This window comes from Empidonax traillii, unplaced genomic scaffold (assembly GCF_003031625.1).
Source record: "Empidonax traillii isolate 1590-97213 ecotype Southwest subspecies unplaced genomic scaffold, ASM303162v1 scaffold180:size851510, whole genome shotgun sequence".
NCBI classification, from domain to species: domain Eukaryota; kingdom Metazoa; phylum Chordata; class Aves; order Passeriformes; family Tyrannidae; genus Empidonax; species Empidonax traillii.
The window spans coordinates 317,643-332,200 of NW_020955373.1; the positions used below are offsets into that span (position 1 = coordinate 317,643).

Here is a 14,558-nt window from a genome sequence, read left to right on the forward strand (position 1 = left end):
AGAAGCTGCTGTCGGGAGCAGAGCTGGGCAAGTAAGGAACAATAGCAAAGGCAAAGAGGTACCTGTGTAAAGGCAGACCCTGGGGAAGCTGGGGGAGGATTGATGGAGAGGTCCTTTCTTCTTTGCTCTGCCTCCAGACAGCAGATGGGAGGTTCTTGGGTATTTGGAGTGAGACCTCCCTTTTAAGCTACCAAGCAGCTTTCAGAGGTAGAGAACAAATCCAAGGAACTCTCTCTTCTGAGCGTATCTTTGTCTGGGACAGATAAATATGTGCTTAGCTGTAGTCCAGGCAGCCAAGGAGCAGTAGTAACTTCCCAGATGGGTCCAGGTTTGATCTTGGACTGTGTTACAGGAGTTGTCCCAGAACTGTCATTGGTGCCTCCAGCCCATCAGTACTTGTGGCTGCATCCAGTCCATCTTGAAACTTTTTGCTGGTTCTCTTGAAAAATTCCCTACAATTCGTGAGAACATTGCAGGATGTTCATATAACTACATGAAAATAATAAATCTTGGTCCAGTGCATTTCTCCCTGATCTGGCTCTCCTAAAGTTATCCAGTATATTTCACCTAACCTTGGAATTTCATGCACAGTATTTTCTTCCCTTTCAAGTAATTCTTGGCTTTAAGCAGTGTGTTCAAGGTTATCTGTAGGTAAATATCTAAAATTTTTCTCATATCTGTCTGTTCCTTATAGCCCCTACCTATACATGTCCCTGTTCCTCTTTTGTGTTCATTTCCTGAGGGAGCTTCTCAGGTCTTAAATAAGAGACTCTGCTTTTTCAAGTGGATCAGAATGCCTCACTCCTTGATCTTGAGATCAAACTTTCAGAATTTGAGAGGGTAAGGCATAAAAATAAGGGTTTGTAGAGGATCATATTTGAAAAGTGGTTTGTTTTAGTGTTGAGAAACACTCTAAGTTTAGAGAAATGTTAAAGAATTATTGAGTTTCAATATTTAAAACCTGGTGCTGATGATAAAATTGAAGATTCAGTTTTCTTCAATTCATAAAAGCAGGATAAGGTGCACCTCTCTGGAATCCAGGCTAAGGCACAAACACAGGGAGAGCTGAGATCCAGTTCAACATTTCACTCACAGAAATGGATCATTCCCTGTTGTTTCACAGGCAAAAATTCTGGTGGCGATTTTTCTGTCTTTTAACAGGTTATTTTCTCATATGCTATGGAGTCTTTTTAGTTTCATTTTGTTGTTACCTAATGTTCTTCCAAGGTTGTCTGTTTTCTTTTTATGTCTGTGCTTCTTAAATGAACATCTCCCTGTAAATACCATTTGTTTTCTCTTCCTTTTCTCTGCATATATTGAAGTACACTTCCAAAAAAGTAAATCTCATTTCAGTTCCTATTGAACTCTCTTAATCCTTGTTTGGTCTATTTGTGTAATGTCTTTGTTCTCAGTCCTTCCCAGATCGGTATAATCAGTGAATTGAATTGTTAAGATGCTGATTTGCTGGACAGTGATGACGTTAAGTAGGAGTGAGTGAATGTGTTAGGGAATCTCAGAGCTTCCTCTGACATCTTTCCCCATGTGGACCGTTTCTGTTTTCATTCACTTGTTGGCTTTTATGGTTTCATGTAGTTGCTTTTTCACAAAACAAGTTATTTTCAAAAGTCTGTAGTGTTGACCATCATATCTGTTCATACTGTGATGATTACAAAGATAAACCAGGCGTGATAACTTGTTTAAAGGTGTTAAATGCTTTAGTGCATTTACTGTAGTGGGGTGGAATAAGGGAACTATTTAGATAAAATAAGCATGAATGGAATCTGTTGTTCACATCTTTCTAACCACTGTGCTCTAAAAAGAGTCATTCCAGACAATTAACATTTTTATGCTACAGCACAAGATTTTTTTCAGACTGTTTTGAAGGGATGATTAAATTGAGTTCTGTGAAGGAAGTCACTGAAGAGGAAAGAATGCATTCACCAATATGAGCAATAAACTTTTCCTTAGATACTAATTGAACTAAATGCTTTTTCAGGCTGTGTACATGATGCCCACAGAAGGAGATGATTCATCCAAAAGTGTTCCTTTAGCATTGCAAAGAGTGTTTTATGAGCTGCAACATAGTGACAAACCAGTTGGAACTAAAAAGTTAACAAAATCGTTTGGGTAAGTTTCAGAAATTTTGGCTATTTATTGGATTTTCACAGGCTTTGTAAAGCTTTTCTTTAAAAAGGTTCTGCTTAAATGAGGTTATTTTTAGAGAAGTGCAGAGAAGTCTTAATATAACAGTGTTAATTGTTAACTTTTAGTAGTTTACTTGGATAGGGTTTTTTTATAGTCTGTATAGATTTTTATAGATTTTATAATTTATATAGATTTTTATTTATAGTCTGTACTAAAGACAGCTGATCCAAAAGTCAGATTTTTTGGAAAGGGGAATGGTACACAAATACAGCTGTTCATAGCAGGGTTATCATTTACCTGTTACCTGAAAATTGTGTGATGCATTTGGCTTAAATAAAATAGAGAACAAAATAGTTGTTGAAATATTGCGATTGATGTATTCTTAATGTCTTTTAAAAAATTAATTCTGTTTTAAATGTAGGGAATAGCAGTAATTTTCATTTCCATGTGAGTTCTGCATTGAGGGCTGCTGTAAGATGATTTAGAACTGTTTAATGCAGTGTTCTGCTTGGTGATTTAAAGCTTAACAGGAGTATCAGCTGCATGAAGTAAAGGTGTTGAAGCACACACAGAGTAATTCTGTGCATTTCCTCGTTCTAGCACCCTCTTTTCCCCCAGAGAACATCTACAAAAAAGCTTGCTTTTTTTTTTCTTTTTTTGTCCAGTATCCAGTTGACTGCCTGGTATTTTTTTCCAGTCTGGTTGTATTTCTTGTAAGATGGTATTAAGAGGGTGTAATGGTAAATCTGGAGTATCTAGACAAAGAATTATACATTAGAGCTACACTGAGGGTGGGTTTTTTGTGTGTTTTACAAGTGTGATGTTTTAGCTGAGCACAAGTTAGGACAGAAAGATTATGATTAGCATAACCTTTACAAGCCTTCTCTTTGCATGCCCTGTAAGTGTGGAGTAGGATTTTATTAAAATCTGTTCTAAAATACTATATTGTGCATTACTTTGTTTCACTGTATGTGTAGACTAGTCCTGTAGTAATATTGACAAGCACTTTTTTATTTAAAAACACATGAGGAAGTTTGTATCATCTTTTTCACACAGCTGCCCTAGTGTTCATCCTGCATGTGCTGCTTAACCCTTGTAGTGGTGCTCTGTCCTAATAAAACCTGTGTCTTTGCAACCTCTACTTTGCACCTTTTGGGGGAAGTTTAAAATGAAATCAGGAACCTCAGTGTTGTATGTTTTTCTGACCATACACTCTTCCTACTAGCACACTGTATATTTAGTTTATCAGTGCTCCTGCTGTCCTGTTACATGGGAAGGACTTGGTGGAAGTGTAAATATTTCATCTTGAATTAAGATCCCAACTGTGTCATCTTTAGTAGCATGAAGAGACCTTTCCCGAGGGTGTTTCAGATGCTTAACTTTTTATCTGAGAACAAGGATTGAAAAATGTGTTCATGCCTGCTTTCATTTTTGGGAAGGAATTTTTGAATGTGTTTCAAGATCTGGGTTTCCCCCTTCCCTCGCCGTGGAATCAGGGAGTGTCTGACCTTGTGAGCCCTACCTAAGTGCAGTTTAGAGTATGACTTTTTAGTGGGTGTTGTGAGTTTCTAACTAATTTTGGCTTCTTTAAGTAGAAACTGATGGCATGTCTGAAGGAGCCCTTTTAATCCTAATTTTAGTATGTAACCATTTCTTGGTTTTGTCCTTTAAGCTGGTTGGTGTTTCAAGCCTAAGGAGTCAGGACATTATTTTCCATTTTTAATTATCTAACGGGTCACTTCATTCAGCTTTTTAAAGTGTAGACCCCCACAGGGTTGTTGGCACAATGTTTCGATGAGTGTGCTGCTGTGTGACAGTGGGGGTGAGTCACAGAGAGGAGAGTGGGAGGGAAGATAAAGTCAGTAGTGCTCCTGATCACCTCTGTGCTGGTGACTTCCAGGGCTGGGGTGGAACATCAGGCTGAAGCTGGAGCCTACAGTCAGCAGGGCTGATTTCATGTGGTTGGGAGTGGGGTCTGCTGCAAAAAGAGTTGTCAGAGACTTAAAAAACATTCTTGAGTTGAAGAGCTCACAGGAGAAAGTGTTTCATGCTGGAACCAGAAACATTTCATGTTCCTCATTTCATTGAAGGCAGTAGTTCTGAGCCCCTTGGTTGCACTGTGCACCTTGGCTGTGAGGCATTTACAGACTGCTGAGCTCTCACCCCTGCTGTCACACCAGTGTGTTTGCACATGGGCAGTTCAGAAGGATGAAGGCCTCCTTGGAGTCACTGTGTGCCCAGGATTAACTGTTTAGATGAGCACAAAGGAACCAGTCTTTCCTATAAATCCATTTGCTTCCTTTCATGTGCTGAAATAATCCCTGAACACTCCTTGACTGCACCTGAAGGGCCCTCAGAAGAGAGGCAGCTAGAAACACGCTGTGGAAGCTATTCTGACAACAATGAATTGCTCCCAGGTTTTTTCTTCAAGAGTTTTTTTTGGCATGAACTGAGGCTAGGTTGTAGACTGGGGTGAATTCTCCTGCCTCTCCAGCTGGCTCTGCCTGCCCTCCCTGTTCCCAGTCCCCCAGAGGAGAAGGCAGGTGGGCACAGAACGGCTGCCAAAATGTCTCACAAGTTCACTGCCCCTTCCTCCTGCTGAGGGAATCCCACAGAACTAAAGATCCTGTGCTTTAGCCAGTACTAAGCCTCAGTCCTTATATCTTGCTGTGTATTACATTCTTTATCTGCTGAGAAATCACAGAAATGTCTTTTAAACTGTAAGTTTTCTTCACAATTAGTAATGTTGTATTTATTTGCCTTACAAAGGTGGGAAACTTTAGACAGCTTCATGCAACACGATGTCCAGGAATTATGTCGAGTGGTACGTTTATACTAATTTTTGCTGATCTGTGATGCATAATGTTGTTTCTTGATACTGTGGATATGTAATAAAACTTACTAACAATCTGAGTAATAGTGGCCTTGATTAATTTAAATTAGGTTTCAAAGGCAGAGTTTGTGCCTTGCTTTATTTCTTCATAAGAATTGGGATTGCTTATGGGCTTTTCTGGGTGAGGAATTTTTAAAGAATAGGGAAGCTTGAAAGTAACTGGAACATGTGTTAGTGGTGCTTTTATAGCCATGGAGAGAAGTGCAGTTTTGAAGCCACAAATACATTGTTACATCTATGGGGTTTTCCAGACTCAAAGGAATGTAGCTGGGGTAGACCTCAATGCACGTTTTAGGGGGAAAAGGAGGATTGAAAGGACTAGAAAGGAGATGCTAGTACAAACAAGACTAACATTTCATTTTTGTCTAAGTGATGTACAGTTTAATCAGTGAAGTAGTCATCTGTATGTGATGAATAAATTAAAAAACTGCAAGATCATCTTATGTAAAAACTAATTTTTCTTTCAGCTGCTCGATAATGTGGAAAATAAAATGAAAGGCACGTGTGTAGAAGGCACTATTCCTAAATTGTTCAGAGGGAAGATGGTGGTATGTATTTAATACTTCTTAAAAAGATGATTACATTTACTCTGTTACTTGTATGCATTGAAATTCTTTGGGTTTTTGTTTTGTTTACAGTCTTATATCCAATGCAAGCACGTAGACTATCGATCTGAACGAATAGAAGATTATTATGACATCCAGCTAAGTATAAAGGGAAAGAAAAATAGTAAGTGACACATTGTGAAATGCCCTTATTAAATACTTCATCGTGTTGGACTTCAGTGCCTTATGATTTCAGATGGTTTTGTTGGTGCACAGCAATTTGAAAATCTTTGCTTTAAGACACCTAATTGAAAATATTTTTTAAAAAAAGGTCCACGAACTTCAGGAGTTTTCCTGATCACATAAAACTGCAGAATCTGCCGTGGTGACAACAGTGATGTTGTCACAGTGGGTAATAATTTTATATATAAAGATGAACTTGAAGGAAATAGGTTCCTGATTAGGCCTGACTATAGTAATAAGCAAATAAAAGGAATGAACTCATCAGAACAGCATAACTGTGGTCCCTTCTCATCTCTCTACTGAGTGCTTGGAGTACAAGGCATGAAAAGGGATGTGTGAGAGTCCAGCAGACAGAGTCATCTTGCTGCTCAGCAGCTGCAGAGTGAGGAGTTTTGGCAGACAGTTGTAACTCTGATTTTGAAATCTACTGATACCCTTATATATGCTCCTAAAATATGGTGCATTTCTGGACACTCTTAAGCAATATAAAAACTTTTAAAAGTAAAGACAGAAATACTCAAACACGAACTTTCATGTCCTAATGTGTTTTTTGATAATACATTGCAGGCTGGAGTAAACTTACTTTTTTACTCCTCCTCTGTACAACTCCCCAATCTTTTCTCATTTAGTTTTTGAGTCCTTCATTGACTACGTTGCAGTGGAACAGCTGGATGGTGACAACAAATATGATGCAGGAGAACATGGCTTGCAGGTATTTTTTAATCTGCTTTTAAATATTATTTCTTTATCCTTGATAAAATAGCAAAGAAAATAACTAGCAAAACCCATTCTAGATTGTATCAACTGAGTCTGCTGATGTTCCTTCTTAGACAAGCTTTGCATAGCTCTTCTTAGTTGTTGTTATGTTTCTGAAAACAGAGCACAGATTTTATAGCAATCACAGATTTTATAGCAGTGAGTTTTATAGGTCCAAGTCTTTCAGTTACTGAAATGTTTCACTTTTCTACCTCTGAGTAGCCTGTTCTTCCATGTGTCAAGTAAAAAAGCATCATAGCTCCAGAAGTAACTGCAGAGAGTTGATGTTTGTATCATCAGCAAGAACACCAAATGAACCCTGGAATTTTAAACATTTATGTGTGTGCTTTTCAGTTGCACTTTGCTGCACCCACTGGAGGAAGCTGAAGTTTCTTTATAATTAATGTTGTTTTACTAAAGCTTATTTCTGCAGCTTTGATACACCAGATTTTGTCAGTAATGTTTTATATATTCTTTTGCTGTTCTTGGGAAGGTACAGCACAGTAGCCAATACTTGTTGGCAGGAATACAATGAACATGAAATTCTTAATTGATCAAAACTGAGGGTTTGCCTCCATATTTTCTTTTTAATTTTATTTATACAGGTGACTTGCTCTTAATGCTGTGAGATGTCCACATGTGCTTGTATGAATGGCCTAAATTTAAATTATCTGAGGTCTTGTGTTACTGTAGTAGCTCATGAAAAGGTGGGTGCAGCATTGGGGTAGTTTACTTGCACCCAAGTTTTGAACCATTCTTCGGTTCATCAAGCCTATGAAAGTCCCTAGGAAGAGTGTCTGCAGCAAACAAATATTTTGAGTTGTTAAAAATCTTCCCATTTCAACCCTCTATTTCCTTTAAAATGTCTAGGAGGCAGAGAAAGGTGTGAAGTTCCTCACACTGCCACCAGTATTACACCTACAGCTCATGAGGTTTATGTATGATCCTCAGACTGACCAAAACATCAAGATAAATGATAGGTGAGTTGCTTGGTTGGTTTAGTTTGTGGGTTTTTTGGGTTGGATTGTCATTTTTTTGATAGTAGAATTTGGACCTGTGAATGTATTTTACCAGAAATAATTTGCCAAAATCCTGTTTGTGTGTGGATAGGCTGCCACAAGAGTAAGTAAGATGAATAAGGAGTTATCTGCTTTCCCTCCCTCTGTTTCCATAGATGGAGGAAGAGCCATTTATCCCCTCACTAAGTAGAGGCTGATAATTTCTAAAGGACATACACTGCTGGTTGTAAACTAAATCTGTATTGCAGTGATTTTAGCCTCACCAAGGTGAGACTGCAGCAGCTGTAAGGCATTTCAAAATAATATTCTAGTCCAGTAGTAGCTGTGCTAGGAAAGCTTGATTTGTCAGAAAATAACATATTTGAAAGCTTTTATCTTGACACAGTGAATCCAAACCAGCCTTATTTCAGTTAAAGTGCTCTTACCCTTGTTACTGAGGGCATACTTTTCCAGAGGTGCTTGCAAAGATTATTTTTATTCCATATTAAAACAGTATAAATTCTGCCACTGTGTACAATATGTCCTGGAGAGAAATAGCATTGTGACAGTAATGTGTTGAATTTTTGCTACTTGTTTTAGGAGTACTTACAGTGTTCCATAGTAGCGCTTGATATTGTGTGTCTGTCTTAACTACAAATACAATTACTTCAATTCTTTTCAAAACCAGGTTTGAATTTCCTGAACAGTTGCCACTAGATGAATTTTTGCAAAAAACAGATCCTAAAGATCCTGCGAATTACATTCTCCACGCAGTCCTGGTCCACAGTGGAGATAACCATGGTGGACATTACGTTGTTTACTTAAATCCAAAGGGCGATGGCAAAGTGAGTATTGGAAAGCACCTTAAACTCAAGTGTGTGCATGTGTGTGTTGCAAAGGTGTGCATGGAGTTTTCTTAATGGGCAAATTTCTGGAATTTTTGCACCCTAAAAGAAAAGTCTGACACACTTGACTTACAGCAAAAGGCTTCTGACTAAGGGAATCCCTTCATCAGTGTGTGGATGTGTAAAGTTCTACTTCAAACTGATTTTATGCAGCAATTTGGTTTTTAGGCTGACTTTGCTCAAGCAAATATGAACATTTCAAGTGTTTCTGTGACTCAGAAGTTCAAGCATGTTTGCATGTCCCACTGTTACAGGTTTAGGTGACTTGATTGGATCAGACATTTATAGGTCAAGTACCTCTTCCCTTGAGTTGACTGGTTTTGTGTGTACATGACTATTTACAGTAAAAGTAGAAGTAAGATTTTACTGTTAATTTGTTGCTATTTGTCATTTTTTGTTAATTGACTTTATTGTTTGAATTTAAAATTCAGTGTAAATTGCAAATATAAATATACAAATAATTACCAGATGTCTTGTGCATCTCTGCTTTTTATTTTATTCTACAACAAATAAGGTCAGTTTTCTGCTTCTTGCAGAAATACTAGATATTTGAATAGCAGTCTGAAGAAAAGCTTCTGATATTCAGTGTAAAATGTTCAAATACTTCAGCAAAGGTTTGGTATTTTTGGAATTCCTTTTGCTGAGCACAAGTAGCAGGTAGCACAAATTACACTGAACTAGATCTTTTTTTACAAGTCACGCTGCTTGAAGAGTAATTTCAGTTACTTCAAAGAGCTGGAAACCGTGCCAGAAATAGAAATAATTTATCATTCAAGAACACGATTTTATGTGTAAAATTATATTTATATAAAATTTTCTCTCTAGTGGTGTAAATTTGACGATGATGTTGTGTCGAGATGCACGAAGGAGGAAGCGATCGAACACAACTACGGGGGTCACGACGATGACCTGTCAGTGCGGCACTGCACCAACGCCTACATGCTGGTCTACATCAGGGAGTCCAAACTCAGTAGGTGTCCTCTGTCCGTGTGTGTGCCCCAAGGGGCTTTTAAAAAACAGGGGTTTAGGGCTATAATTTACTTGTGAAAAGTCTCATGGGATCAGCCAGCCTTTCTCTCACGTTTTGAAAGTGTGTGCTAATCTAGGGGTGCCTTTTACACAGTCAGGCAGGACTGGGCGTCTGCAAAGTGCTTCAGACCTTGGTTGTTTTATAGGATGGAAAACTTGCTAAACTAACTTCAGTAATGGAATCTAAATCAAATTGATTATAAATATGTATGCTAAAAAATGGAGCAGTAGTAAATATTTTTTTAATTCTGAATGTTTAATTCAGAAGTCTGTGATACATATTTCATGGAAGTAGTGTGTTTTGGCTTGGGATAGAAAAAGCTGCTTTTGCCAAAGTATGATGATATCAAACCATGTTTTTAATTATAAGATGAAGAAAGCTGGTTTTGACTTCAAGTCAGAGGCAAGTCAAATGTGTATGGAAAAAAGCACTGTTTGATGTAAATCTTGAAATGACATAATAAAATCTGCTTTGTAGGTGAAGTTTTGCAGCCTGTCACCGACCATGATATTCCTCAACAACTTGTAGAAAGGCTACAAGAAGAGAAAAGGATAGAAGCTCAGAAGAGGAAGGAGAGGCAGGAAGCTCACCTCTATATGCAAGTGCAGGTCAGCTTTTGAAACAGATGAAGTTGCAACTGCCTTACCATGAAAATTCAGAATGTTGAGCCACCTGAGACAAACCTTGATTTTTCTTTCCTTTTCTTTTAAATTTTTTTTTTAATTCGAGCTCTGAAGTAGTGTTTGAAGTGAAATTATTATTTTAGTGCTTGTGAGTATATTTACATATGCAAAGAGTCCTAATGAATCACACAATATTGTCTGATATAGACATTTCTGTTTTCTGTAGGATATATGTGCTTATGAGTAAAAATAGTAAGTTCAGGTGAAAGGAAAAGGACCAAGTTATTTCAAATGGCTGCCCTGCCACTGCACTTTTATCTCCTTCAGGAATTATTTTCTAAAATTAGAATGTATCTAGCCATAGGCTGCAAGCCTGGACTTCTGCCAAACTGAGCTCATCAAGTAGAAGCAGAAGGAGAGAGTGCTTATATTTGCAATTATCTTTTTGGAAAAGCCAGATGGACTAGATCGTTATGAATTGCCTTAAGGAACCCTGTTTATGGCTCTTTCCAGAGCCCATCTGGCACAGGAAAATAGAACCCATTTTCCATTTGCCTCCATGTTTCTTTGCATCTTCTTTCTGGTGTTCATAAGTAGAGTCACTGGTGAAGTTTGGCTCGTTCTGCAGTGCATTTGCACTGGGGCTGTTTCCAGTGGGGAGGCTGGCAGCGTTTGTGTTTCTGTTAACAAAGAGTGCAAGGGGGCTCTGGGAAACACAGGAGAAGGTTTAGGCAGCCCTCTTGCCTTACACCATAAAATAATTATGTAGCTTTTTTCTTTCCCCTCTCTAAGTGCCAAGATTGTTAGAGCACATGTTTCCAAGACTGGGATCTAAGCACAACTGGTTTTTAATTGTCCGGGATTTGTAAGAATTAGTATATTTTAATTACTTGCACTGATGTGACTATCAATCACAATTTTTTAATTTAATTGTAATCTGTGTGCTAGCAAATTGTCTTCATGCAAACACAGATAGTGTTAGCACTGTGCCACCACCCAGGGAGCCAGTGAGGTTGTGTAGTAAAGCATCATGAGCAGGTATTACGTGGTGCAACTGAGCTAATATGAGTAGTAACCTTTAAATGTCATTTTTCAGATAGTGGCAGAGGATCAGTTCTGTGGTCACCAAGGCAATGATATGTATGATGAAGAAAAAGTGAAATACACTGTTTTTAAAGTATTAAAAAACTCCACGCTCACAGAATTTGTCCAAAACCTCTCTCAAACGATGGTAAGTTTTCTTTAGCTGAATACCCGTATGTACTTATTTTATGAATTTATTATGGTTGCTTCATAGCCCTTGCCTTCTCCAGCAGTCATAATTTAGACCTTTTAATACAGAAGATCTGTTTGGGTTTAATAGAAGTATCTTAGCCTTTTTCCCATGTTTTGTTTTAGTTTCCTGACACGTTTTTTATTTATTTTAGGGATTTCCCCAGGATCAAATCAGATTATGGCCAATGCAAGCAAGAAGTAATGGAACAAAAAGACCTGCAATGTTGGATAATGAAGCAGATGGCAATAAAACGGTAAATAGTCACTGATGAGAGGACATTTTTTTCTGTCCATCATTCATGATCTTTAGTTCTCATTAAAAATATCTAAGTTTGGGAACAGTTTTTTCAGAGTATTAACTTAAAATTAATTTCACTGTATTTGGTGAAGTTTGATACTTAAACAGATTTGAGATTTAGTGGATTAATTTGGATAGGAAGCAGGAATGTGGTGCATGATTTTTCTTCCATGAAAAAAAAAGGTATGATCATGATTTTTTATGTTAGATTTGAAACAGAAGTATCTTTTTGAGTCCTCTATTATTTGAGCAAAAAGTCTGGATTTAATGAAATGTGTTGCTTAAAATGTGAAACACTGTCTAAATACCACAGATAACAGTGATTGGTTTCTGTCCTGTCACTGTTGTGTTACTTCTAACGTGAAATAATGTTCTTGCCATAATCAAGGTAGTTGTAGGTACATTTTTAAATGAGAAAGAGGTGGGTTTATTTTAAATAAAACCAATCATTAGTGCTTTGTTTAACATTTGATGGGTTTATATCTATATTGTTTTCTCTTAATAATCTTCATAAAGTGCCTTTAACACAACTTTAAAAACCCCAAAACTCTCCCACTCGTAGAATGTTATAAAATTCTTGTATCTGTTTAAAATGCAGGTATCAGTTTGTATTATGTTCTCCAGAGACCTTTTTTTTCTCATCTTTCTACATAGATGATTGAGCTCAGTGACAATGAGAATCCATGGACAATATTTTTGGAAACAGTAGATCCAGAGATGGCTGCTACTGGAGCAACATTACCCAAGTTTGATAAAGATCGTAAGCAGATGGGCTAAACCTTCCCTAAATACAAAATACTTCTATTTTGGGTATATCCCCAAACACATTGTACACTCCTTTCTTCAAGGATGTCATTGATGTAATCATCAAACTATTACAGTGCTGAAATTAGTTTTTCTCATGCAGTTTTTCCTTCATTTCTCTCGAAGTGGAAGACATGCTTTGCATGTTTTTAGACTCATTAAATAAATTTCTCTCTCTATATATATATTAAGGGCATCAAGTAATTAAATCAAGGGCACCTACTTATTAGTGTGTAAAGAAAATAATCTAGGTGATCTTCTTCCCCCCTTCCTGCCCTAACCCTTACTTAAAATTAAGTCTTGTTTCTTACTGTGTAGATGATGTAATGTTGTTTCTGAAGATGTACGATCCGAAGACTCGGAGTTTGAATTATTGTGGACATATCTACACCCCTATATCCTGTAAAATACGTAAGTTCTGAAATTCAATTTCTTTGATATAACTGAAAGTTTTTAAAGACAGTAGGTTGCATGTATTTTTTTCTTTTAATAATTTTTCTATCACTGAAACTAAAGGGACACCACAGAAACAGATTCTTATTTAACCCAGAACCTTCCCCGTGCTGTGTCAGTGACACTTTCTGCAGGGCTGAGCATGTCACTGTTGGTGGTCAGTTAATTGTTGGTTACAGGTTTGCTGTCCTCACCAGATGTTGCTGAATATAAACAGCTGTTTCAGACTTGTTGTAAATCACTTTGAGATTTTATATTACTCTCCAGTTTGGGTTTTTTTCCCTCGTATTTCAAGGATTTTTGTGAAATATACTCCTGAAATAGCTTTTAAAATAATTCCTCGGCAATCTTTCACTATGGCAGCCTGAGCAGCTGCTCAGACTGGATTGGGTGTCAGCCTTGGATTTTCATATGAGTCCACTTAAGGAATTCAGCAAATGTCCATTGAGTAAAAATACTTCAGTTTTTCATTTTGCTGACTTGTACATATTTTCTAATTTTTTATTTTAGCTGCCATAATTTATTTATTTTTAAAGATATTAAATTTTTTCTCTAGGGAAGGAGTGGTGTTATTTCATATCTTGAATTTCCAATGGTCTTTCACATATATTGTTGTTCAAATGAAGTGGAAGGAAACCTTAAAATATGTTTCTGGGTTGGATATCAACAAGGGAAGCTTTAACCTGGAAGGCTGTTTCTCAGGCATTGCAAAACTTATCTCTCTGGGGTAGAAAAATAGGTTCTCTCCTTTCTGTGGTTGGTCTCATTAGCAGTTACTGCAACATGTTTAACATTCCTTCTTTTTTTTTCCAACAGGTGACTTGCTTCCAGTTATGTGTGAGAGAGCAGGATTTCCACAAGAAACTAACCTTATCCTCTATGAGGTTTGCATTGACAGACTTTTTCTAAATTCTGTGTCTTTTACATGCTGCAACTAAAAAAATAAGAAGCTCTGTTCATTAAAAAGTTGCTCATGATGATTTATAAACCATCAGCCCTGTGACCTGTAGCTTTGGGGTCTGTCGTGCTGCAAAAGAGTAGCAGATAGTTAACTTCAAAACAGATTTAATATTAAACAGCTGGAAGTGTGAGGCTTTAAAAACCAAAAAAACCTCTCCATGAAGACCTACATGAGTAGCTTAATTGTGCTGATTCTCTGTTGCCATGTAAGAGGAGCTAATGTTGCTGATGTTATTGACCATTGTATTTTCAGTGTCCCCCTTAGACAGTGAAGCTGAGAAAAAACGCTGCATCTTCTCCTTCCTTCCCTAAGTCAGAACTCATCAAACAAAATCCTTACTCTGCTAGCACGTTTCTGCCCAAATACACAAATAGTAAATCTTCAGAACTGCTGCATTTATTGAGTGCTGAAGATGCAGATCTTGCCAAGGGAAAGTCCTGGCTAGAGAAAGAACAAGGAACTGGGTTTTTATTGGGAAGTTTGTGAGCAGTCCTGCTGCTCTCTCTGGTGGTTCCAGGGCAGCACACACACCGCCATCCTAAAGAGCAAAACTGTCAGCTGCTCCTGCTCTGGGCAGGGCAGGGTTCCAGTTTGATTCCAGTTTGCTTAGACAGGTGCTTTTATCCCAC

General features: G+C 37.6%; 1 protein-coding gene across 1 annotated transcript in view; it reads left to right on the top strand.

The window, feature by feature from the left end:
- The window catches only part of USP7 (ubiquitin specific peptidase 7), a 68,487-nt gene that overhangs the window by 41,468 nt on the left and 12,461 nt on the right, over positions 1–14,558 (top strand). Inside the window, exons 7-20 of the mRNA XM_027886158.1 lie at positions 1,997–2,127; positions 4,915–4,969; positions 5,506–5,586; positions 5,677–5,767; positions 6,456–6,538; positions 7,453–7,562; positions 8,269–8,425; positions 9,311–9,455; positions 9,993–10,123; positions 11,235–11,369; positions 11,566–11,667; positions 12,366–12,471; positions 12,834–12,926; positions 13,785–13,852. Coding sequence (XP_027741959.1) covers positions 1,997–2,127; positions 4,915–4,969; positions 5,506–5,586; positions 5,677–5,767; positions 6,456–6,538; positions 7,453–7,562; positions 8,269–8,425; positions 9,311–9,455; positions 9,993–10,123; positions 11,235–11,369; positions 11,566–11,667; positions 12,366–12,471; positions 12,834–12,926; positions 13,785–13,852 — 1,488 coding nt within the window. The remainder of the gene's footprint in view (positions 1–1,996; positions 2,128–4,914; positions 4,970–5,505; positions 5,587–5,676; positions 5,768–6,455; positions 6,539–7,452; positions 7,563–8,268; positions 8,426–9,310; positions 9,456–9,992; positions 10,124–11,234; positions 11,370–11,565; positions 11,668–12,365; positions 12,472–12,833; positions 12,927–13,784; positions 13,853–14,558) is intronic.